Source organism: Strongylocentrotus purpuratus, unplaced genomic scaffold (assembly GCF_000002235.5).
Source record: "Strongylocentrotus purpuratus isolate Spur 01 unplaced genomic scaffold, Spur_5.0 spur5_scaffold_18, whole genome shotgun sequence".
NCBI lineage: Eukaryota > Metazoa > Echinodermata > Echinoidea > Camarodonta > Strongylocentrotidae > Strongylocentrotus > Strongylocentrotus purpuratus.
Genome location: NW_022145603.1, coordinates 5,863,775 through 5,891,559, shown reverse-complemented (window position 1 = coordinate 5,891,559; position 27,785 = coordinate 5,863,775). Strand labels below are relative to the sequence as shown.

At 37.5% G+C, this 27,785-nt stretch overlaps 2 protein-coding genes across 2 annotated transcripts; both read right to left on the bottom strand.

Annotated features, from left to right (window-relative positions):
* Positions 1-327: 327 nt before the first annotated feature.
* On the bottom strand, positions 328-5,790 carry LOC115925380. Its single transcript, XM_030989097.1, has 5 exons — positions 5,430-5,790; positions 4,215-4,357; positions 3,894-3,962; positions 3,171-3,266; positions 328-2,369 (listed from the first exon to the last, which is right to left on the bottom strand). The coding sequence occupies exons 3-5, from the start codon at positions 3,950-3,952 to the stop codon at positions 2,105-2,107; spliced, it is 420 nt and encodes a 139-aa protein (XP_030844957.1). The 5' UTR covers positions 3,953-3,962; positions 4,215-4,357; positions 5,430-5,790; the 3' UTR covers positions 328-2,104.
* LOC115925485 (ankyrin repeat and BTB/POZ domain-containing protein BTBD11-like) lies at positions 4,281-27,785 on the bottom strand. Its single transcript, XM_030989436.1, has 2 exons — positions 26,936-27,785; positions 4,281-4,357 (listed from the first exon to the last, which is right to left on the bottom strand). The coding sequence occupies exons 1-2, from the start codon at positions 27,783-27,785 to the stop codon at positions 4,281-4,283; spliced, it is 927 nt and encodes a 308-aa protein (XP_030845296.1).

Sequence of the window (27,785 nt, the reverse complement as noted above, 5' to 3'; positions counted from 1 at the left end):
TGTGTAGTCCCATATACATCTTTCTGTGTACAGTGCTTGTAACTTTACCAAGACTGGGCCAATTTTTTATCATTTCGATGATTTTAGAACCTTGCAGTACACACCAAGACTTATATGCTAGATGATCAACCTTTTCTGATCGATTCCACAACAATCCTTTCACAATGCAGTCGCATGACCATAACTGGTTTTATCTTTTAAGTTTCACATCTTACTTTATATATAAATGCTTTAAAAATTGTCTGAGTGATTCTTTTCCTTAATGTGTACGAGTATACATGTATACATACTCCATATCGATCTCAAATCCTGAATCATATCAGTTTCAGCACAAAATTAAGTATAGTTAGGTACATATATGTCTTTCATCTTCCCTAATGCTCGACTATGAATATCACCTCAAGTGATTAACATCCAACATAAGGTTTTTCAAAAAAATAGCACAGACATTTCAAAACTGGTCATGTCCTATACGCACACAAAAGACAATTCTGCGTTGTGTGTACTGAGTTTCATATGAATCGATCAAACTACTTCCAATAGTTTGCTCACATACTTATTTTACACACTGCACATGCATTGAGTTTTATACTGTTATTATAATGCCTCATCAAAGATACCAAAACTATAAAATTGCTAAAACTTGGAAAGAATATGCTCCACAAGATTATTAAAACAAAATTGTATTCTTTGTGCAAAGCTTGGTTACCATGGAGGTACCTTAACAGACAGACACAACAAATGTGTCTTGCACACCCTCGGGTCAATCGGTATACCAAGTTTTATTACAATTTGCAAAAAAATTGGAAAAAATTTGACCCAGTTTTTTACAATAGACCAACAGAAAGACTCGCCTGCCCAACTGTATCCTTATTCCTTTATACACCCTTTCAAACTACAAAGTAGTTACAGGCAGCATATCTCTTGATGGTATAACCTTGAACCGCAATACTTTGGCGTTGAGCTGATTCACGTTCATTGATTCAAATGATGCATGAAACCAACTGTTTTGCTGTCTTGTGATCATTTCTCTTTTTCGCTTGCATTATTTTAGTCACATTGATTGCATTAAACAAAAAATGAAGACTATTTACAATAAGATATTCTACAAATCTTTCTTCTGTCCATGTTGATTTTCAACAGGTTCCGAAGTATAGTCTTTTTCATGATCGACTGTCACCTCAGTTACATGCACAGTCACTAAAACCAAACACATTGTTGACTCATGGTTTGACCTCTTGGCTGTAAATTTTATAATTACTACCGTAACTTCTTCAAGGAATATAGGTTGCCAAATAGATACAAATTGAAATATCCACCATTTCCACATGAGCAAGCACTGATTTTATCACAAATTATGAATTGTATAAATCACATAGAGCTTTTATACACTGATGTCACAATTTGTCTTTTATATTCCTACATTTCTTCCATTTGTAAACTTGCCAACCTCTTATTGTAATACAATATACAAGTGCCAAGCATGGTGGCTAATCTAGCAACAATAACAATTTATTTCTGGTACATGTATATCATGTGTTATGTGATTTTTTTTCTCCAGATAACCACATCCCCATGATCCCCAGGGACACTCTAGTATCAAGTTTGGTGGTATTTTGTCAAAGGGTCTCTGACATATCAAGAATACATGCTCGTAATGCTAAGCCATGCAATCTTTCACCTCCGGACCACAAAATCATTAGCAACCAAATGAGTCCAAAATGTTAAGTTCCAACCAATCCTCAAGATAGCCTAAAAACATGCCACATGGACAAATTAAATCGAGGCGATTAAGAGTCTTGCATGCAATCATGCAACAATGAACCTCATTTGACCTTTGACCTACTTATGTGACCTTCAACTCCAGAATATCATGGAGGCCAATAAAGGGCATCTACCAATCAAGTATGGTTACAAACAGATGCAGGGTTGGAAAGTTAGCAACCCTAATTGATTTTTGCAGGTAAGATTTCACATTAGACTTCATTCAAATTTGTGTACAGTCACGGAGGATGGACGGAAGGACGCCATTTGGATCCCTTAGTCTCTGCTCGAAAAAAAGCAGTTCTCAAGTCAGACAATCCCAAATGTTCACTACAGAGGATTACATGGATTTCTCTAATCGGCCTAGTCTCCTGGCTAGGATCACATCAACTTGTGGTGGAGGAAATGGTGCAAGCCGGGGCCTTGTGTGTCTAGGGTCATCAGGGAGCAGAACAGCCTTCGAGAACAGTGGTCCTTGGTCCTGTTCTCTGCGTTCCAGTATCGCACCGATGAGTCCTTGTACATACATGTAGGGGTAGGTCTTGGGGACCTTCTCCTTCCGGGCCACATAGTTGTTGGCACGCTTTGACCATACTGCAACATATCTGTATCATAAAATAAAAGAACATGCAAAATGTAACAAGTTGCATTATATGCACACTCATTCTTGTCAATTGGAAATGATTCATATCTCTTAAAGATAAACTTGAGTTCTGGTAAAAAAAAGAAAATGAATTCTCACAGAATCTAACGAAACTTACACTGAATGTTCAAGATTACAAATAAATGTCATGTGCCAAACAATTTTGGAAGAAAATGTATACTGGCTGAGTAATGAGCATAGAAAGATAAGGAAATCAGGGTAGTACGAGCCCCGACAGGCCGACACCATGTGTGTTGTCCCATATACATCTTTCTGTGTAAGTGATTGTTACTTTACCCAAACTCTGCCAAATTTATGATGATTTTGATGACTCCAGAACCTTGCATTACACACCAAGTATATTATTACACTGAATCCAAGTCCGCATTTAGGGTCCAAAATCAGCAGCATGATTGACAAACCATCAGCTTACAGTCCGTCATCTACATAATTTAGATGTGCGTCGTGTACAGGGACAACTTCTTTAGATGACGTCATATTTTGGCGATTTAAAAGGGGCGTTCCCAGGAAGGACAATTAGATATTTAATAATTTCCCCAAAATTGATAAATTTCATGGGAAAGAACTGCCAATTCGGATTGCCCTGTCCAACTACACAGGGAAAACAAAAAATCATGTTTGTTTTTTTTACTCCACCCACTTTGGATTGCCTTGTCCATCTAAAAAAAAATGTACAAATAAAAATAGGAAAAACAAGAAAGAAAAGAAAACCTTTTTTTCTTTCTTTCTAATTTCCACTCACTTTGTATTGCCTTGTTCATCAATCTGGTCGGGCCTGTCCTTGTGTGCCATGTAGTCGATGACCGCAAGCAAATTCCTTGCCCGGTTTGCTGGGTAGCTGGATGGATAAGACAAACAATTGGTATTACCACTACCATGATGAATGAATAGTAAATGCTTTAGACAAATCTCAGACTCATTGGCCCGTAGTCACAAAGGAGGTTTGTAGGAGGTTTGTACAAACCATGGTTTGACGATGGTTTACATCTATGGAATGCTGCTCGCATACCGTAAATTGTAAATTAACATTGTTAACAAGTATGGAGTTTACATTCCTTCTCGGACTCCATCAGTTTACAAATGGCATTCCATAGATGTAAACCTTGGCCAAACCATGGTTTGTACAAACCTCCTTTGTGAATACGAGCCATTCACTTCAGTTCTGGATTTGTGTTGTAAATTATTGACACTTAATTAAAGGTAGTTACATTTCCCTGCTACAACCACTCCAACTTGACTTAACATCAGGTACCGACACAAGTACGATACAAAGTCTGCTGTTTCAAGACTCTGCATGCATCCAAAAGTGATTTCAGCATTTATATAGATGTCATTCATAATTTCTCATTAACTTTGCTATTTGCTTCAAAATATGATATTGTAACTGTAACCGTACTGTAATGATATGTTTCAACTTTTCCACAATCTTACTTCAAACATACAAAATGATACTAAAAATACTTACTCAAAGGAATACCGCTTGGAAGCATACATCAGTATATGGTTGTGGAAACACTCGAGCATGCTGGTGTGCCTAAGGAATTATGAAAACAAAATAAAAACTGATATAAATGATAGGGCATTTCATTATTTTCATACCACAAAATCAATATTGAAAATCCCATGTCATACACATGAGCAATTATCTTGACCTGCTGATATGTCCCAATTTTATAGGTCATAACCGAAAAAGAGCTCAATCTTGCAAACATGTACGTAATGAACGCATTCTCATTAAATTCCTCTCAATTTACAGAGCCTTTCGTACATGTATACAGAATCCTACCTGAAGCGAGCAAATCAGCAGAGTAGGCCAAGTTCTCCATGAATTTGCGGTCAAAGGTGACTTGTACTATTCACCTGCTAATTCCCCTACTGCTGCTTGGAATTTCTTCGCTGGGGATGGATTGTGTTGTCTGTTCTTCATATCTGTAAAAAGTGAAGAAACGAAAGTCATTCACAAAGTAAAAAACATTCAGATTTTAAATCACCAAAAGAAATTATTTTGAAGATGGCATTCTCTAATAATTATCACAGCTAGCCAGATTTGGAATTTGCATGACTAATAACTGATGCATTGGTTCTCTGTCATGTATGTGAAGTTGAGACACTCTTTGGTAGAGATAAATATAGATGAGACAGTCACATCTCAAGCAAGCTATAGTATAACCTTGTCGACTTTTAAAAAGAGCAGGATGTTTACCCGGTTGACTAGCCCTGCACGTCATCATTACAAAGAAAACTGCAGTTGTAACGAGGGACATTAAAGGTAGGGTCTATTACAAAGTTTTGGGAAATTTTGAAAATTGGGTGGATAGTGATTCTTTACAATTTTGATATATTTGGATGCCCCTGTGGAAGTATTATAAGCACTAGAAAATTTAGCTCCTAAAACACTTCTGCTTTCGAAAAAAATTGAATATAAAAATTTACCGGTGCTCCCGGTAAATTTTGATAAATTTAAAATAGCGCCTACGGTCGTACAACGGTAGCTGCTACCATAAAAATCCCGGAATATGTAGTTGTGATATATAATTTCAAAAAGGTAATAGCCAATCGGTCAATTGTAGCTTGTTGTATAGCTGAATTAATATATTGACCTTGAGAGAGAGTTATAGTATACCCCATAAAGAGATTATTATTTACAATTTCATCACTTTAGACTCGATTTCAACGCGACAACGTTCACTGAATATTGTAGGATCGCATATGCTTCCAATATTTTCATTTGAACCAAATTCATCCGGAGGTCTAGTGGAGCCAGACGTAGTCTCAGTGGAACAACCGACGATATAGAGACTGAAGCTTTCGGTCTACTGTAGACCTAGGCTAGACTATCAATATCATATGATTCATGAAATCTGAATTAAAAATCCAAGGCAAGAGATAACAAAACGTAATTTCTTAAATTTGCCGATTCCATGCATCTAGTCTCTAGACTAGATCAAATTAAAACGGTAGGCCTACCCAATGCAGTGGGGCGTATATCATTTCAACTTACCTCTCAGTGAGCTGGCATGTCTATTGCATCCTCTAGACTCGGCAACGAGAAGGCCGCCTGCAGCTCGTGAAGTTTCTCCGCCGTACCCTGGCCTTGTTCACAGCCACTCCGATCCCGCGCCTCCTCTGGGCCGGATGGTCGAGCTGCCATTGCTTGTTTCTCTCCTTCCTCTTACCGTCTTACTTAGTCTTATTCCGATTTAGCGTAGCCTTAGCCTTGTCCTTAGGCTTAGCACTAGCTGAGTCCGAGTCGGCCATCGTCCGTGACCTCGAGCTCCTTTTCCAATCTCGATCTCGTTATCGTATTTCAATCAAAGCTTGTCTGTAGCTGTCTAGCGTTCGACCGGCGCCGGTGATAATCTGATATGAGCTGTGTGTGTTATACTTTACGCGTATTGGAATTGATCAGCTGTACTGTATTACTAGCGCGCGGTCGGATACCCGCCTGCTAGCTACCTGTAGTACTGTACGTACCAACGAACTGAAACACTCGTTGTAAATACGCTGGTTGTTAAATGACATAGAGGGAGCTAAACACGTAAATTCAAAAAATAAACCGTCGAAAGTCAAAAGTGATGTCCGGACGTCAAACACTTTTATATAATGTTTTGAAAGCAAATTGCACAACAATTAGAGCATTTGATTTGGAATTATTATCATCTCCCATGTTTTTTTCGATGATCTTTCATATGGTACTGAAATAAACCAAATTTGTTTTGGAGGGGCACTTTGGAAATTACCAATACTCAACTATACCTTTAATAAAAAATGAGCTTGTTATTCTGCAGAACGTCTTGCATTCCTCCAATCCCCAAGTGATTACAAACGAGTCTAGACTGCTGAAAAACATTTTGTTGATACCCAGGAAAAAAAGTATCTGGATTCAAGTCTGAAGAATAAGAAACCAAATAAAATAATCAAGGCATGTGATTATTAAATGAAGCCAATATATTAAGTCAAATTAAGCAGCGTTTTATCAGCTTCAATGCAAATTAAGCATTAACGATCTCACATATTTACAAGTCGGTGTGATTTGGAGCTCAGTTGTTTGCAATACAAAACACAGTGTGATTTCACGCAGGCTAAGACACTATATTGGCTTCTTGCATCATTGATGTTACAATAGTCCCACATGACATTTACAAGTTATTCTTTGATTGCTTAGAAGACTTTGCGATAAGTTTGGCTGGTATAATGGGTGTGATTATAAGGGTAATTGGGGATGGGTTTAAAGGGGATAACAGAGGGATGAACCAAACAATGTGGGTTCTTCTCTATGGAGCCAGAAGGTTGTTAACTCTGTGGTAAAGGGATCCAGTAACTTTGTCTCAGATTCTGAAACAAAATTCTGGATTTAGCTCATGATGCAATAATTATAAACCTTTAGGTCAGTCAGGAATCCCATGACTTTTACAAGCCGATCGCCTGTCTGATTATCAAAATATTTATGATTGGAATTACACATTTTGAAAACCAATCGCCTGACGGTTTTCATAACACTACAGTCTATTGGGGAAAACGAGTATGGTAAAACCGGTCACTCTAAGAATTTTTACTTTTTTGAGGCATTTCTTGATCATTTTGAAGCGCAATTTTTTTAGGGCTTCAATATTACACCATATCACAGACACCGATAGCACGTAGGGCCGTGTATCTCAGATTTAACATTGTTAAACAATCCCTTTAAAGTATATGAGTAAGAGACGCCCTTCTGGCACTGAACAATGTGATTGACTGATTGATGCCATCACAATGAAACAACCCAGGCATAGGTTGAGGGACAGGTTACTGACAAGGCTGATAAGGATCTATCAATGGTTTTGGGAGAAAATAAAGAGAGATGAACAACTATGAGATAAACAACAATTTATAAGACATGTTAAACGATTGGCAACCTACAGTTTATCGTGGAATCCATTTAAAAGTTATTCAAAACATTGTATCATTAGGGGGTTGAAACAATGGGGTTTCTCCAGGGAGGAGGAATAGCTTTCTTGTATTCAGGTTGAAAATATGGCTGCAAGAATTATTGTGCATACTCCACTTTCTAATTTCTTTTCTCTCCTCCTCCTTTGTTTTCTTCTTCCTCTTCTTCTTCCTCTTCCTCTTCTCCCTCCCTCCCTCCCTCCCTCCTTCTTGTTCTTGTTCTTGTTGTTGTTGTTGTTCTTCTTCTTCTTCTCCTCCTCCTTCTTCTCCTCCTCCTCCTCCTCCTCCCTCCCTTCCTCCCTCATCTTCTTCTTCCTTCTTATTTCATTCTCCTTCTTCCTCCTCTCCTCTTCCTCCTTTTCTTTTTCTTCTCCCTCTTCTTCTTTTAATTCTCCTCCTGCTCTTACCTCTTTTCTCTCCCCAATCTCCTTTCCATTTCAGCCACCCTTCACTTCCAACGTTTCTCTTACATGCCTTTACTTCCCTCCTACAAAGACACATTTAGTTCTCGCTCCTGATTCTATTATTTCTACATGCTTTCACAGTACTGTTTGCCTACAGATTAGTTTACATATCACGACTGGAATTCCACTTGTTAAAATATGAAATGAAATTTGAGGAATGTTCCTAACCAATTCAAATACAGTCATCTCAGAATTTTCTCCATTCTTCGATGAATTATTGAGATGCATAGCTGTGGTTTTGTTGTCAGGATTGCCTTACAATGCTTTCAACTATATGGAATAATCATACATTCAGAAGGAAATCAAATCTTCTGGAAAGAATTGAGCTTTTATGTTTGTCAAAAAGCAATTCTACATTGTACATGGTTCTGTAAATCTATCCATGTTGCTAAAATGCTAATACAAACCAGAGATATGTTGAAACAAATGTGCCAAAGACAGACTTGGTAATGACAATCCTGTTTATACAACTTTTGTAAAATTCATATCTTGTACTTGGACTGACTGTCTGGGGATTTGTCAGATGATCACATGAAAATTATATTCTACATCCCAATTACTATATCACCAACCCTAAAAGCCAACATTGAAAATCAAGTTTTAAAATATAATGTTACAATTTGACATCACTAAATAATACTTTGTCTGCTGAAGAGGGGCCATGACTAGAGTCTGTAATGATCTTCTAGTACTCACTCAGCCTTTTCACACACAGGTTAAATTCATTGTATCTAGAGCTGATTAGCTTAAAGCTGTTTAACTCAACAGTTTTAAACAGCTTTAAAGAGAATTTTCCCAGTGTGATTCATACGCCCCTCAAAGCATGTTGCAGATACGAAGTCCGTATCTAGAGAGCTTGACATTTTGTGTGTGAACGGTTATACGTGTTTAAACTGGATGCAGCGCGCGCTTTATTTGATATAACCTGACCTTCCATGCGCAATGGCACTATCGCGCATTTTAAGAGCAGTTAATCACGAACGATCGCACCAAAATTTCTATGTGTGAATGATGTAGTATGTAAACCTGATTAGTTTAAAGCCCTTTAAACTACCGGTAATCAGCTTTTTAAAAAAAATTACACATGTGTGAAAATGCTGACTGACTCAACAAGTAGCTTTTATAAATGCTTGAAATATGAAGAATTCTTAAAGAAAGCAATTTAAAAACCATTTTAGTATGTTTCTTTAGAATTAGAGTTGGCTTTCATCAAACCCATCAAGGATTTAACCACCACCAATATCCAAACAAACACAACCATGTGTGATCACTCAAAACCCTATAACAACTCACCACTCTAGAGGATTTTGTATGGTATGTGAAAGAAGATTTAAACAAATTTATACACTTTTGGGGCAAAAATGACACAATCTGATGGGAACCGCAACCCGAGACATCGTTAACATGTCATGAAGTAGCCAAGAAAATATTCCAGGGAGGGTAAATGAAGAATAGAGCTCATCTAAAGAGCATCAAAGAGGAATGTTTTAATTTCCAGACCCCATCATCATCATAAACTTGAGAGTCATAAATTTGGAGACTTTGACCTTAGTTCTGACCCTATTAGCGGCCTGAGATTGAACTTTAACCAACACAATTGTGGGTATGTGGGACCGTAAACATGTCACCTGTCATTACTCAGTGCGTTGGTATGTTGATGGGCAAAGCCTGGACTTTCTCAACACTTTTGTAACAAATTCTCCCCCACAATTTTTCTTCAAAATATTTTCTTCCTCAAATGGTCCAATTTGCCTTCTTTATTAAAACAGGTACTGTACCAAAATAAAACATGTTCACTACCAATTCTGATTGCCTGCATATATACATATTTACATTTTCCCTTCATGGGACATTGGAGAATACTGTGCATCATATCAAGGAGTTATGACAGTTCTGATGTTGTGAATTTATTATTTCATGTTTTATGAAACAATTAGGCCTATACATTCTACTAGAATATCCAATTAAAACAAATTGTGTGAGATGTACCATACATGTAAGTCCATGATTATTTCATATTTCATGTTTCATGAAACAAGGCCTAGATCTTCTAGACTTCCCCCAAGGCATAAACAAAGTGTGAGATGTGCATACTCCAAACTGTGTCCTTAAATTGAGGCCATCCCTTAATTGGCTTGACCCAAAATGACCAGACCAAAGTCTCAGAAAGGATTCCATTTTGAACTGACCTTCCTCTGGTCTTGATACAATCATTTCTTGAGAGCTCAAGGGATGTTAACTCTGTGTTAACCCCTTAACTCCTGAATGCTCTCATCCACATAGGCTTAATACAGGGACTACCTGTTTTCCAGTAGGCAATGTGTTAAATTGAATATGTTAATGACCTTCTGGCTCTGAAAAAACAAAATATGAGTTCACCCAAACAACTATCTAGTGATAATTGTAAGCAGGGGGTATCTTCAATGGAACTTGGTGAAATCAGTTCTTGGATGAAGAAATTGCTGGGGTCGGCTAAATTCAGTAGTAAAAGTGGTATGGGAGTTAAGGGGAAATAAAAGAAGAAATAGCTCTGGAAAGATGAAATTTGGGTAAAAGAATTAAGTGTGAGGAAAATAATCATAAATGCATATTTTCCCTTCAGGCTTCACATCTATACAAACCACCTCTTTTCTTGGTCTCTCTCCCCCCCCCCCCCCCCTCTCTCTCTCTCTCTCTCTCTCATTCACTCCATTCTTTCTCCTTCTGTTAGAAAATGTAGCATTTATTTCTCTCCTTTTCTCAGATAGCTATACTAACAACCTTGTACATTACTAGATTACTTCTGACAATCTACATCCTTCCTACTGACGATGGAATAGCATTAGTCATGACGTTAGGTCTATTGTATTAGCCAAAAGGGCGTTCATTTATAAACATTTAAAAAATAGATAATGCCCTTCTGGCTCAGAGGTTCTGAGAGACCCATTCTTTGAACACAGTTCCCTGGACTCCCTTTCCTAATGGATAATCACCCTGGACTCCAAAAACCAATCTTATGCCTAATCCCTGATTTTTGATGATAATGTAATCCAGTTGCGATCTAGACCCTAGGGCTGCCGCAGGCTTGTGAAAGGAATAAAGGATTAGGCAAAGTGGTAGGGAGTATGTTCTTTCATGTCTTTCTCCCCCACAATGGACTTATCGGCAAGATTGAAATTGAGAAACATTGTTACGGTGTCTGAATGACTAATTGAGTGATTGGAGATATATCGTCTGTTTGCAGCAAGAATGGCATTTGATTGTATACTCTTACACAGGATTAGGGTCCTTCTGGCCCCAAACAGGTTGTCTTTGCTGTGACCAAGGTGTATAGAGTTCGGTAGGAACACATCCTCAATCTAGATCGGTAGACGTACATTGTTCTTATATATGAAACCCTTCACGTCTTTACAAGTAAAGGCTCATTCTGAAATGATTCTGAAATGATTCAGAAAGAAAAGAGCTTCACATTTCTGCAGCTTTCAGTGAAAATGGGTATATACTTATTGGAGATTAGACCAAATGGAAATAAACCGGTAGACCAAATGACTATTAGCCTAAATGGTTATTAGACCTAATGATACATGTAAGTAGCAAAAATAATTATTAGACCATGTGGATAGTAGACCAACTGGTTGTAGAAAAAACAGCAATAAACCATTTATTCAAGCTTACTTGTTAGTTGAGAGACAGATGCAAAATTGCAAAACCATTGTGTTGCAAACAAGCAACTTTTAAATAAAAGCAACTGAAGTGTTAAATGTCTCTAATAGTCTTAGGCCTAGCATCTACCGGTGAATCCTTTTTTTTTAAATTAGGTATTTGTAAGGGTTCCAAATTTTCAACAAAGGAATCTTATTGCATCAGTCATGTTACACCACAATCATCCTAAAATAATTCCTTCCATATTCACAGCTCGCATTATTTTGACACAATTTGACACGTTGGGGGGGGGGGGGTTGAAATAAATTGTAACAATGAAATGGGCTACAATCTATTGTCCTCTGTTTTCAATGATCCCCACACCAATATCAGACTTCAATACCAAACAGTATAAATATATTAAAGTTGTGCCACTATACTTTATATCATCTTCAAGCGTCATCATGACGTAAATGTAAATAGCATGAAATGATAATTCATAATAGATACTGCAACAGTCTCATTTACAAGTGATGCCATCCAACCATTGTTATCTTAATACCAAGATACCAGTGGGTGATTGTTTGCGAAGGGGAATCGGAAAGCGCTATCTGGGAGGGAACTCATCCCAAAAATATAGCAGCAATATTGATAAACCTGGCAAAAGAACTGTGCTGAATGAAATCTCATATTTAATGATGAATGGACTATTATTTGTCTAGTACAGTTGTACGATGTCCAGCGGTGAGGAGAGAAAAGGAGTGGATCAATGAAAGGTGAAGTTCGCAGGGAAATGGAGACGGAGATCTATGGAATACAATCTCTACTCATTTTCCGCTCCCATACACATATCATCTACATGAGTAGATCATATAGTAGGCCCACAAAATGAAATTCATACTGGAAAAAGAACATGTGACCTAAAAAGGAATGGAGATTGAGAATTGCATGCATTTGTTACATTTGATAAATTTTCTTCTGACCTATGTTCTCAAGGTACTTGTCAAGTACGTCATTATCTAGTTGAAAAGTGTATAATAGAATGAAAAGCTAACAAATACAATGAATTTTAAACTGGAAATAGAAATGCAGAAGCATCTTAATTTGACCTACAAACCAGAATGGGGGTTAAGAATTTCATGGACTTCCATGTTATACCATTCTTCTGACCTATCATTAGTCATTACAAATATATCATTACCATGTTGAATAGTAAATAATTGGGTCAGCTCAGAATTGTACAAATGTATATACTGGAATAAATTTTGAAGCGCTTTGGAAATGACTTCAAATAATGGTTTGCCATTTTAAAAGATGCATACATTTGCCAAACTCCAGTGTTCAAACTCGTCTTATTTTGCCTACTCTTTGAAGTCCTAATCTTAAAACATGACATGATAAGATGGGTACTATGTTTGTGCATCAGATTAGTTCATCGACTTCCGGACAGATCTTTGGGAATTATGTCAATGAAGTGACCAAGGCAGGAGTAACATACAGTGTAACATGAGCATATAATCAACTAAATGTATTTTTAATTCAGCATACAATTCATAATAGTTCATACCGGTGTGTTGGCTCAGATAGAGCATCGGCCTAACAACCGGGAGGTCATGGGTTCGAACCCCGGCCACGTCATATCAAAAGACGTTAAAAGACGGGAGTTGCTGCTACCTTGTTTGACTTCAACAATAATGGTATAGAGCAACGTCGATCTGGCGCTGCTCAGTGGCTGTCGGGCTCACGATCAATTGGGCAAAAAAGAATTTCCGTTTCGGTTTAATAAAATTTGGAGTGGACTATTAGGCTATTATTATTATTATTATTATATTTTGTCTATTCAGAGCCAGAAGGTAGCTCTGCATCCATCCTGTGTTTGAGTAACTCCCTTCTGGCTCCAAGCACATGGTTTCTCTTTTATAAAACAACATCTACATTGTATCAAGAATCTTATCAAAATGAATTTCATTTGCCCTAAATAATACCTAATAATAATTTTTTTTAAAGAATGAGTGAACACTGCTGTTTTTATTCCCAGTATTGTAAATGGCAGTTTAAAACACAATACTTTTCCCCAAAATTTTGATTGTGGGCTTGTGTAAATGGGCCTAAAAAAATGAAATGAGGACAAACAATTCAGATTCGTTCTTTTTTGTCAAACATTCAACAATTGAAATACATGTACAACAAAGACCATCAAGTGTGTATAGCCTCGATCAAGTGTAATAAATGATTTGGGTGAATAGATTAAGACCTACAGGTGTATGGTAAATATTTGCTTCTTGATAAACTGTCATCACAAAAACATTTATTTTGCTTGATTAAACCACAAAATATGGGGTTAAGTACTAAATCTGGACATAATACAGTGAATGACTCTATCAACGAATTAGGTCAACATTTGATTTCCCACGTTTCTCTGTCTCTCTTTCTTTCTTTCTTTCTTTCTTCTTCTAGTCTCCAATATTTCTCAGTTTCTTTGTGGCTCTCATATTTCAAGTATTTCTCATAATCATGATTTTCTCTCAATTATTTCTTTCTTTTAAATTTGTATCCGTCTCTAAAGTTTTTTTATTTCCCATCTCTCTCTCTCTTTCTCTCTCTCTCTCTCTGTCTTCCCCTCTCCATCTGTATCTCCCTTATTTTCTATTTCTGTCTGTACATGTATACTCCCCCTTCTGTCTGTCTCTCGGTCTGTCTCTCTGTCTCTCTCTGTCTCTCTCTCTCTCTCTCTCTCTCTCTCTCATTCCTTCTCTCTATGCACCCTCCTTTTTCTGTCTCTCTATCTGTATGTTCTTGTCTAGTATCCGTCTCTCATAAAGTTGTGAAGATAATTCTCTCCGAGTCATTTTATCAGCCCTACAATCACCAACCCACCACCAACCCATCACATTGCAAATATTGATCTTAACACTAGTCTGTCGAGAAAATCAAATCTGGATACAGTCATTATTAAAGTATGTTTGATTGAGTCAGAGACACAGGTGTTCAAGCAGAAGAATTCCCCGGATTCAATACAATAATACCTATAACTGCATGACGTGTGTGGAATATTAATATATATGAAAATGAATTTCAAGCTTTGTACACAAGTGTGGCTTGTGTGTGTGGCCTTCTCTTCAATTAATTCTATTAAACAGCATTTCGTGTTGGAAATTGCAAGGGAATTAAACACTATTAGCATTGGCAATGGTATACTGTAGATTCTGAGAGGGTCCTTTCAGTCATTCTTCCAAGCTTCAATTCTATACGCTATTTCTGTGATTGTTTTTGCATATTAAATCTTCTCTTGCCTAATCTGATTTTAGTTTTGAGTTTATTCACACTGTAGTTAACAGTTTTCTGCCTCGCTCTTTTTCCCAATTACTTGATTTTACAATCAGGGTTAACTTATTTTTTGGCACAGAAAGAGTAAGGGGTAATATTTTAGCTGAATTTATTATGGTCAATTTTCTAAACTCTTGATCTAATGAAATTGAATATAAACCTTTCAATCTATTTGTTTTTCAGTACATTTCTCTGTTTGTCTCTACAATGTATCATGTACCCCCTCCTCCCTCTCTCTCCCCTTCCTCCTCTCCCCTATCTCTTTGACTCTTCCTCTCTCTCATTCTATCTCTTTCTTCCCCTCTTTTTTTGTTGCACTCTATTGCGCCCTTCATTCTTTTTTACAAATGACTATGCTAAATCAAAAACTTGAGTTTTCTTTGCTATTTACTCATTTTATGGCAGCCATTAAAGGCCAGCAGCATCCCAACAAGTGAGTAATAATGACGTCTTGTCATTAGCTACCACACTAATTGATTATTCTTCATCCTTTCCTTGTTTCAGCAGCTTATTAGCCCCATTTACACTACAAAAAAAAACACTTTGAAGAAGAAAAAAAAACAGCGTTTTTGAATATATGTCAAACTGACATTTACGCTACTGCATGGAAAACCCATAAAAAACATGGACATTTGTGTATTCTATTTTCATTTTTTGTTCTTCTTCAGACAACTGCATATATGCGTGACTTATTATTGCTATGCATGTGATAGTGCAGAAGTGAGAGTCACATGAGCAAAAGCAAGAATAATTCACTGTTGTTTGGAGAGTGAACATTTACACTGAAAAAACTGATGAACTTTTAGCCAGATTTGTAAAAAAAAAACACACTCCAGAGGTGGGTTTTTCATCTTGTTTACGGGTAATTGCCTAGCAACTGCAAATGAAACTTTTAAATGGTAGAAAACACAAATGGGTTTTAGTTTGCAGTGTGAATGTCCCCATAAAGGTAGACATGACTCACTGGCTCCTCCAATAAACCTTTATGATCTTCTACTTGCTTTACATACATCTACAATGCACTGTGCACTAGCAACATGTCAACATCATCATTACCGGTACAAATAATTAGCAGTTGAATGGTACTTCAATCTATCCCAGGTTTGACACTGCATACTAACATTAAGGACCCAGTGCTCAAGGGCTCTACAATTATAACTCCAATCCCCCCTTCCCCTTCCATATTTTTCTATTTAAACAAAATCAAAACAGATCGAGGGCCAATTTATATCCTTAAAAATTAGTTTGGACTCCTTGTGGAAGAAAAAAGTTTGTGTGGAGCCCTCAATCTATCTCCAACTATAAATAAAGAAAATAGAAAGTGTCAGGCAAAAGTATCCACAAATTCTGTTTTGTTTTTCAGTCAAATTGTTTATCAGCTTATTTGTTTATTTTCATGGGTTGCCTTGATCCCAAACACAGAGGAAAGAAGCTGTCATATTTTATAGCCCTTAAAATGCTACCGGTACTACTTGATGACAAATAAACTTAAAGTTTTATAGACTATCCATCAATGTCCCAAAGCACTTTACCTAACCACTAACATATCTAAATGCCATCTTACCAATCATTCTTTGGATGAATACCATGCAGTCAATTCAATCACAGCTTTTTGTAAAAAAAGACAATAAAAAAAAACTAAACGGATCAGATTTGTACTTCTCTCATCTCTATTCAGATGTCACATTCCAAACTGAACCTAAATTTTGAAGTCACAAGAGCACAAGATCTGATAAGGCACCATCAGATAAGCCCCAGTTAGCAACAAATATTCATATTTTACGCCTAGTTGGACTAAAATATACCACAGAAATGGTAGGAAATGGTCATTTATAATTTCATTTGATATTGGAGGTACGGATGTACTATTCAATATTTTGAGGGGGAGAATGTGATTGCATTGTACATAAATCTACAGGTATCTCTTAATATCTGACTCTAAACCAAATGACAACCGCAAAAAGTCTACGCCATTTACAGTGTAGGGGACATGAATATTTGTTTCATTTTTGGGTTGATCTCATTGGTATGACTGAGGTTTGAGATGTAAAAACTTTGGAAGATTCACTTAAAGTCAAACGTTGGTTTCTATACTATGCATTTCTTTATTTCACCAATGTTATGACAATTGTGAGAATTAAAAAAATGTGACCCCCAAAAATGCCACAATCAATTTTGAATTTCATTTTAAAGACAATATCTCAATGTTCCTTGGTGTTGATCATTATAATGCTCTAAAGATTTGGGGAACATTTCATTATCACGTTAAAATGTTTTAAAGCAGCCTACCCTTGGAACAGCTGAATCGAAATCTAGGTGATTGCCCCCAAAATAGTGAAATTACAATTACCGGTATAATGGTACTCTCATAAAAATTCATACAATTGTACAAAACAAAGATCAAACTAATACTCATGAGCACGAGCTATAATTATAGAATATATATACTTGGCATACTGCGGTGGGGAAGATTGTTTTGAACACGCTCTACAGAAAGAGAATAGCAAATGGCATCATTAGAATACAAACGATAATCATAATCCATCCGTTATACTGAATCTTCTACACCAAGTTAAACAAACCACAACCACTTTACTCAAAATTTTCCCATGTAATTCACAAGCCAAACTTCCAATTAGAAGATTGTAAAATCGGGGGTTAACAATGAATACTCAATCATGCGCATCCTTGTGTACCATAACAGTCAGCCTGAAAAATTGAAATGCATTGTAATGCGACGATTTGCAAAGCCCTCCCATACTATTTGTCATATAACTGGCCTAAAATAGTTGGTGACAAGTCACTCGCGCATTCCCGATGTGCAGAAGGGCGTGACAAATGCCATGTCGTTGATTTCAATGCTAGATGAATGTACCATGATAAAGAAAATACCAGTTTTCCAATATCCTTCCTTATCACATATTTTTGTCATGTTTCAGATTGTGAAAAGAAAAGTATCAGAAACAAAGAAAATCCTTGCCTGCATGGAGCTGGTGTTTAGGAGACATTTACATAAAGAAATCATCACATTTTCTCCCCTCCCCCCCCCCCCCCCCCCTCTCTCTCTCTCTCTCTCTCTCTGTCCTCACCAAAATTACTGAAACTGACAACCTAATTTAATTTCACATTTAATTGACTTCAATGTAATATACATGGTGGTCCATTACAAATTTAATGAAAATATGTAACAGCCTTAGTCAGCTCCAAGTCTTAATCAATTAGCTTGTTCATTATGTAATCGTATCTGATTCAGACGATGTATGGGCTGTCTGTAATAATGTTTGAACGTAACTTGTCTGCGCTAAGACTTTTTGAGTAAATGCCCTTATGGCTCCAAACAAACAATAATGTCTACACATGTGTGCTCCATGTTTGCTGAGGATGTTAGACCAAACACATGAACAGGTACATGTATGGCACAAGCTTAATTATTTGTGCGCCTGCATGGTGCATTCAATTGTCAAGCCTTATTGGCTTTTAAGGATGCACCATTTTCCATTTGTATACTATGGTTTATATATACTCTCATATTTACTTTATATTTAGAATGTTATTATGTCAAATTACATGTATATGTAATTTTGATATTGTTATCTGTTATCACTATGAACATGACGGACAATAAAAGTGGACAAAATATACAGTTCCTCAGGTAGACAAAGGAACATCCCTTCCCTGCTTTTATGTAAAAATGTGTGGAACAGGTGTCACATGTATATTCACCTGTTCTACACATTTTTACATAATAGCAGTGAAGGGATGTTCCTTTGTCTACCCATGGAGATCTTCTTATATCGCCATGGTCTACCTGAGGAACTGTATATTTTGTCCGCTTTCTTTGTCAGTGATGTTCATAGTGTATGATATACATTGTGATGATGGTGGAAATAACTGTTGATTCAATTCAAGTTATGGAAGGTAATAATGTGCATGTGCAATACGGCTGTGTTCACAAATAAGGCTCTTTGTAGTAGGTAGCTTTGAAGTTCAAAAAAAATTCTTTGGGGGATTGTTTTCATACAGTACAATAGGAAAAGAAAAATTGGAAGTAACAGTAACATTTTCCTGGTCTGACGTCTATTCATATTTCAGTTTTTGTTTACTTTAGAGAGAATGGGGATAATAAATTGTGAAGACAAGGAATGTATATATATGACTGTAGATGAATACTGTGAACACAGAAACTTACATGACATGAATCTTATACCAAAATGATTTTAAAAAAACAGGCATTTTCAAAGCGAGAGATTTATAAGTATTGCAAAAGTTTATTGTAGTGTTAGTTGTAATTGAATCATTTTTGGCTTGAATCTGTCCCTAATCTAAACCACTTGTAATTTTACAGAAATGTCATGCTCGCAAGGGTTTTAGGAAATATGGAAGTACTCCATCTCTTTTCTTTGTTCTTTTCATTATTCACAAAACCCCTCGAAACCTCCACCTCTCTAACAAGTCCTTACCGCTCTCTACACGTTTCATATGCAATATGATACTGTAATCCCTTCCAAATGTTACCAATGCAAACATGATATCCCCAAAAAAATGTTCCTGTCAAAGTTGAAAAACATGAATCTCTTGGGCATGCATCCTGGTGTTATCCTATCATCTTTTCTGAGTGTAACAGCTTATAGTCGTCCCGGTGGCTAGACATATTCATCGAGATGACAGAAAATAGAGTTATACCCAAGTCCCACTGACAAGAACCACAATAGACAGACAGACGATAGATTACAGAAAATGCTTTAAATTTCACTTTGTCGAGTGAAGATACACATGCCACTGCCCCTACATGCTTTTGTTAATTGTTCCTGAAAATCTAGTGAAAACATTGTCATTGTAGAATCTTTTTTAGTATGGTCAAGATGATTATGGTAGACCCCTACTATTACTAAATAAATTATGAAACTGACTCAAACTGCTGATAGCCAACAACAGCAAGGAAAGAAAAGAGCGACACAAATCTAAACTGCCATCACCACTAATGGACAAGATTTTGTTGAATGTTGTCAGTCTGGAGTCTGTTTAATGGATAATGTGGCCTTCCCAGCATCACATTTATTATGTCATCAATACCATCAATACACAATTAGTGATAAAATGTCAAACAGCTTACATGTACTGGCCTGCATGATTCATCTATATAAACACGCTTTTAAAAACCCATTTTTCTTTGTCAGTGACTTGGCACTTTGCAGTATGTTCAGTATAGTAATACAAGTATGTTGACATTCTGTCTGAAGAATGATCCTCTGGGGAATACTGATGTGCTTAATCATTTACAAATTTGTGGCAGTAAGTCACGGTGATATCTTGGCTGGCATAGTAGGATAAATTTGTATCACAACAGTGACAGGCCACAAATATAATTCTGATGCCAACAAAGGATCACACAACTGCAGAAATTATACAATTCTAACCATTTCTACATCATCTCACCAAACCATAATATCTAGAATATAATATAATAATACCTAATGTACAATAAGAAAGAGCAGAGTGAGAGAATGGGTGAGAGAGAGAGAGAGAGAGAGAGATAGAGAGAGAGAGAGAGAGAGGGAGAGAGAAAATATGAAATGTGTACCACACAAATATTTGTTTCTTGTAATAATGTCTGTCTGTGTAAATACCAGCATGCATTCTCAGAAATAAAAAGCACAAACAAACCAACCATGATGGAAAAACTAATTTCCCGTACAAGAGCAATTCCACCTCCCTAAGCTACCCCGCCCCTACCCTGCCCCATCACATACATGCACGTACAGAGTCTTTACCCCCTATGCACCCCGTCAAGGGATGCGGTCCTACGACCGGTATCAGGGCTAGGCGGTACGATGGTGGATAAACCTTGTTCTCATCACTTGGCTCTAGACCAGCTATAGACTCCCTCATCCTCCAGGGGAAGCCAGGGGACGTGCTGGGAGGAAATTGCTGCAAACTCAGCGTGAAATGATTTAAGGATTTACAAAGGTCAATGTCAACAAGAAATGGAAGAAATTTACAGGTGGTTTCCAATTTTTCCATGAATAAATCAGAATAGTTGAAAGTACATACGGTACATGAACAATGTAAAGGCTGAATTTTGCAGTGATCACATTAGATTCACATCATTTTTTTGACGTAGATATATTTTCCTTGATTTTAAATTATTAAAAACTGTTCAAACATTTTTGTCCCTACTGCTATTTTTTTCTTTGTCTGTAGTATAAATCATCTCCTCTCTCTTTCACCTTTATTACATCTTCCTCTTATTTCTCCATCTCTCTCTCTCTCTCTCTCTCTCTCTGTTGATCTGTCTGTATGTCTGCCACTCTCTATCTCTCTTTCTCTCTTTCTCTCGCTCTCACTGCCTTGTACTCTCTATCTCTGTCTTTTACTCTCTCTCTCTGCCTCTATGTCACTTTCTGTCTGTTTGTCTGTTCTTTGTCTGTCTGTCTCTGTCTCTCTGTCTCTCTCTCTCTCTTCCTCTCTCCCTCTCACCACAATCTCTCCCTCCATCTCCATCTCAATCTCAATACACCAAACCGCACACATTGATCCTGTAAACCCTAATTGGGCCAGTTTGGACTTTATATCTAATAACTGTGGCTTTATGAAAATTGAATTCTGATTGGTAGATGGGGAGGGAGCCTGGATTAATCTCCTGAGGAGGCCGTCTGGAAAATTATTATAAATGAAGATGATAGACAGGTTGCAAATGGGGGGGGGGGGGTTGAATGACTAGTTGTTTTTTTTTACCTCTTTTACCTTGTCGTTCAAGTTCGATCTGAAACGAGACATATTTTCTTTGATGATGTGATACTAAAAATAAACAAAGTACTTATCCATAGCAAGCTGGTATTGATTTTCCGTATTTTGTTTGAATACAGAATGAAGGAGGGGCCAAAGAACAAACAAAGGTTTGAAACAAGCTACCATAACTGTAAACTTAGCAATTCATTTTCTTTTCCATTTAAGAATGAGAAAAGGTAATGAGGAAAGAGGAGGTTGTTGTTACAAATTTTCTTTTCTGAATAAAAGGAAGAAATAATCAGAAGAGATGCTTCCAAGATGAAACCAAGAAGCCAAAAAAACCTTCACAAATCTTGATGATTTTATGTTTGAAAAAAAAATGCAGTTGTCCTCAAAAAGGGCAAGAAACATTGTAGAGAGAAACATTCAGGGAATATTTGGTAGAAAGCAAAAAAGGGAAGCAAGAAAATATTTACAAATAAATCAACCATTAAAAAAAAATCTAGAATATCATGAAAGTTAGAGCGTTAATGATATACTTTTTTTTTATATGAGAGTCTAAAAAAGACTGTTAAGAGACCAAATAGAGTCTGAATGTAGAAACTAGCATCACAAAGGCCAAGCAAATGGACAAAATGCATCAATGGCATGATTAGATTGAAAAAAAACTGACCTGATCCAAAACAGCATGGGGCTTTTAATTATGCAGTTAATAACAGTTTATTACATGTATCTCATTATTTCTGCGCTACTACACATACATGTACACTGTTTATCGTCATTATAATAGCCGAGACTCGGCCTACATGTCAATGGTCAAACCGAGACTCGGCCAAAATGGTCAAGCTGCTATGAGGCGTTTCTAAAGAACAAAGACCTACGGTATACTGATCTGTTTACGTATAATTAAATAAATCAATATTTAATTATCACCTTAGTATTACAGAAACCAAACCTTAAATTAACTTTAAACTTACATGTAGTTCTCTACTTCATCTCTATGTTACGAAACAAAATTTGTTAATAATCACAACTTAAATGCACAAAGTGAAACCTTCATGTGTAAATGTATAAACAAAAAATCCCCTTGCGTGTTTCGAATGAATAGTATTATTTTGGGATATTTTTACAAGAACTACATGCATACCGGTACTTTACGTATTATCATTATTATGTTTAATTTTAATTGGTATCAAAATGAGTTTTTTATGGCAATCAGCAGAAAAAGGATACATTGATACTCATCAATATTGGTTTGACAAGTCATTAAGTTCCTGTTTCTCTGCTATGACTAGTTGTGAAACTCTTCACCTTTCTTTAGAGATGACCATGACAATATGAGTAGTATGGTGGCCCTGAAGGGACATCGCGAATAGACTAAATCGTGAAAAATATGCGATAAAATTCACGATATCGTCAATTTTATCGCATATTTTTCACGAAGAAATTCACGAAATTGACGATATCGTGAACTTTATCGTGAACTTTTCACGATGAAATTGACGATATCGTGAATTTTATCGTGAAAAGTTCATGATATAAAGTTCACGATATCGTCAATTTTATCGTGTACTCTATCGTGTACTCTATCGTGTACTCTATCGTGTACTCTCCTGACGGGCGCTTCGTAAACAAAACCAGCCCTAGCTGGGGGAGACAGAGAGAAGGAAAAAAGGGAAAGGGAAAGAGAAGATAAAAGGAAAGAAAGAATAATAAGAAGAAAAGAGGGAAACGGGGGGGGGGCGAAGGGCTCTTGCCTCCTCCTCACTCCCCCCCCCCCGCCAAAAAATAAATAAGGAGAGAGAGAAGGGAAAGGGAAAGGGAAAGAAAATATAAAGGAAAGAAAGAAGAGGAAGAAGGAAAGAGGGAAACGGGGGAAGGGCGAAAGGCTCTTACCTCCCCCCCCCCCCCCGCCAAAAAAATAAATGAGAGAGAGAGAGAGAGAGAGAGAGAAGGGAAAGGGAAAGAAAGAAGAGGAATAAGAGGGAAACAGGGGAAGGGCGAAGGGCTCTTGCCTCCTCCCCCCCCCCCCCCGCCAAAAATAAATAAGAGAGAGAAGGGAAAGGGAAAGAAAATATAAAAGGAAAGAAAGAAGAGGAATAAGAAGGAAAGAGGGAAACGGGGGAAGGGCGAAGGGCTCTTGCCTCCTCCCTCCCCACCCCCTGCCAAAAAAATAAATAAGAGAAAAGGGAAAGGGAAAGGGAAAGAGAAGATAAAAGGAAAGAAAGAAGAGGAAGAAGAAGAAGAAAAGAGGGAAACGGGGGCGAAGGGCTCTTGCATCCCCCCGCCCAAAAATAAATAAGAGAGAGAGAGAGAGAGAAGGGAAAGGGAAAGAGAATAAAAAAGGAAAGGAAGAAGAATAAGAAGAAAAGAGGGGCTCTTGCCTCCTCCCCCCCTCCCGCGCCAACAAATAAATAGGAGAGAGAGAGAGAGAGATAGAGAGAAGGGAAAGGGAAAGGGAAAGAAAATATAAAAGGAAAGAAAGAAGAAGAAGAAGACGGAAAGAGGGAAACGGGGGAAGGGCGAAAGGCTCTTACCTCCCCCTCCCCCCTCCCGCCATAAAGGGAAAGAGAAGGGAGAGGGAAAGAAAATATAAAAGGAAAGAAAGAAGAGGAAAAAGAATAAGAAAAGAGGGAAACAGGGGCGAAGGGCTCGTGCCTCCTTTCTTTTCTTTCTTTTCCTTTCTTTCCTATTCTCCCTCTTTTTCGTTTTTCTCTTTCTTTCTTCTCTTTCCCTTTCCTTCTCTCTCACTCTCTTATTTATTTTTTGGCGGGGGGCGGGGGGACGAGGCAAAAGCCCTTTGCCCCCGTTTTCCTCTTTTTTTCTTCTTCCTCTTCTTTCTTTCCTTTTATCTTCTCTTTCCCTTTCCCTTTTTTCCTTCTCTCTGTCTCCCCCAGCTAGGGCTGGTTTTGTTTACGAAGCGCCCGTCAGGAGAGTACACGATAGAGTACACGATAGAGTACACGATAGAGTACACGATAGAGTACACGATAAAATTGACGATATCGTGAACTTTATATCGTGAACTTTTCACGATAAAATTCACGATATCGTCAATTTCATCGTGAAAAGTTCACGATAAAGTTCACGATATCGTCAATTTCGTGAATTTCTTCGTGAAAAATATGCGATAAAATTGACGATATCGTGAATTTTATCGCATATTTTTCACGATTTAGTCTATTCGCGATGTCCCTTCAGGGCCACCATAGAGTAGCACGCTACTTCTCTGAAAGCAAAATTAGGGACCATTTTGTCTGGTGAGAGCAAGGAAGCTGCTTTATCACTTTTAGATAGTGCTCATGACCTTCTGTCTCTCAGCATACAATTTAAAGGTAAAGACCAGTATTGGAAACGCCCCGATTTCAAAAAATGAAATGGAAGCTCTTATTACCGATCATGTGAAAGAATATGTTTTGACCAATACATGGTGATAAAAAATTTGCCGGGAAACCGCTTACTAATTCATATATTTGGTAAATTTGTTTCTCTCATGGTCTGTGAGAGATATAGGGTAGTCCCATATACATCTTTCTGTGTATAGTGCTTGTAACTTTACGAAGAATGGGCCAAACTTCTTATCATTTTGATGATTCCAGAACCTTGCAGATGCTAGATGCTAGATGATCATCCTTTTCTGTAATTCCACAACGTTTCTTTCACAATGCAATCGCATGACCATAACTGGTCTTTACCTTTAAGAATTTTCTATAATAAGGTAAAAATACAATTATGTCTGCTTTGAGTCATTAGAGCTTTAATTCAAATCACTTTACTTGTAGTTAGTGCACTTCAGACTCTCAGAACGCCATTTCAAAGGCAAATTTGATCATCCAACTTCAATTATTTATTCTTTGACATTCTTACACAGAGTGCCTCTAAAAGTATTAAATTTCTTAAATAGGGAATGCACATGTAAAGGTTAACTCTATTTTCCATCCTTAATAATGTTTTTCATTCTATCACAATGCAATAGAAACTGTCAACTCTTTACAGAATGCTAGATGCAGTATCATGTGTACCAAAGTAATGGTACAAACATCGATTTCAAACTCGTTTTTTCTATTTACTCCGATCTTGTACTTTTGTGACCTACATGTAGAAAGACACGTCGGTAGACCGACTTTGAATGCACGCTAGAGAGCGACAGAGTCCAAGGTTAAATACTGCTGAAGCCGTTAAGAAAATATCTCATAACTGAAGACATTACAGCTCAATATTATTGACATTCAACAATGAATTATTTCTATATACCTGACTTCAGCTAGTAGTGTTATTTTTCTCTCTCCCTCTTCTCTTTTGCTTTCTCTTGCATGCACTCTCCCAATCCATAATTAACCTGCTCTCACAAACAGGTATCATTTCCATTTGCTTGCAATAGACTTTTCAGTTTTCATTAGCAAAACTAACATTGTTAATTTTGCTGCTCTCCCTGAAGGTATTGCATCTATAACTTACATGTACTTCACTCTGTTCCGTTTAAGTGCATGTTTTCGATTTTGTTTATACTATGTTAATTTTAATTTTGTAACCTTGACTTTTATCATACATGTTTTAGAATTAATTTCTAAGCAAATAAAGAACATGAAATTAGCAAAAAAACAGCAATATTTTAAAAAAAAATTCTACAAAAGAAACAAAATAGGAAGATTTCAGTGTACCAGGGGTGCATGGAAAAAGAAAGATTTATAGCTGTACAGAATGTAGACAGAAGATATAAATAGAAAGATACAAGTTCATCAAGAAAAGGAAGAGGAAGATCTTAAAGCAAATGTTTGTTTTATACCTAGTACATGAACTTAAAGGTAAAGACCAGTATTGGAAACGCCCCAATTTCAAAAAATGAAATGGAAGCTCTCATTACCAATCATGTGAAAGAATATGTTTTGACTAATACATGATAACAAATTTGCCGGGAAACCGCCTAATAATTCATATATTTGGTAAATTTGTTTCTCTCAAGGTCTGTGAGAGATACAGGGTAGTCCCATATACATCTTTCTGTGTATAGTGCTTGTAACTTTACGAAGAATGGGCCAAATTTCTTATCATTTTGATGATTCCAGAACCTTGCAGATGCTAGATGCTAGATGATCAACCTTTTCTGATCGATTCCACAACGTTTCTTTCACAATGCAATCGCATGACCATAACTGGTCTTTACCTTTAATATTTAAAAATGTGAAGACAGAAGATAAAGTTTCACGGTTATTTATAAAGAGAATGTATTTGATCACTTATGCCAAGTTTGATTGTTGCAATTAGCCGAAGAGAATTGAAAACAAAAACACCACCACAGCTGAAATAGTGGGCAGTGATGTCAGAGCCTTGCAATAATAGCAATGGATGTTACATATCATTTTATTTTACTTTTAACTAAAAATTCAAAATATTGCATGCACTATGATAAAAAAAAAGAAAATCATTAAAGCATTCTTACCTGATGAATTCCTTCCGCAGATGAGATGCTCATAGGGCTGCAACATCCCCCAAAGCTCTGCCTCATTGGCTATCCCATAATCCAACACTGCCTGGGTCAGTTCTCCATCTGTCTTCTCAAAGTAGGGAGCACAGGCTCTGAAGAAGAGCTCCGACGTGAGCGCTTCCATCGATGCGGCCAGGTAGAGCGCGGCATGGTCATCCACACGTGACGATATCCTCGCTTCCACCAACCATCGGAAGAAACGACCGATCCGGAAGGTCAGTCCGGCCCGGGCCGTCTTCCCGCGTCGCATCTGCTCGCTGCTCATCTGGTACAGCGAGAGCGCCTTGACCGCCGCATTCATGCAGGCATCTGCCAACGAGGGCGACATGACAAGCTTGACCGCGGTCTGGATCTCATGCTTGGTGCATTTTGCGTAGACGATGCTCAGGCGTTTGACCTCTCGGACGACCCGGACGAACGGTCGCTGCATCAGGAAGGACAGCCTCTGGACGACACTCTGTGGGATACGATCCACTAACTGACATACCTTCTCACTGTTGCGCAAGACACGTCCTATCAACTGCTCATTCCAAGGAACCTTCTGTAGCTCAACCAGCCGACTATACCTCTCTGCGACATCAAACTCATCCGGAATACTGATATTAAGAGTATCAACACTCCCATGCTTTGAGCCGTCCCAATCAAGAGTTCCATTGCCGTAGTGACTGTGTGAGGAGGCAGAGTTTGTCCTGGAGTGTGTGGAATGACTCATACTGGTACTCATAGTGGCGCTAGAGGTGTTGGAGGTGGGGCTATCTATACTGGTTCGCTGGAAAGCGGTTGTAACGGTACCTAGGCCAGCCAT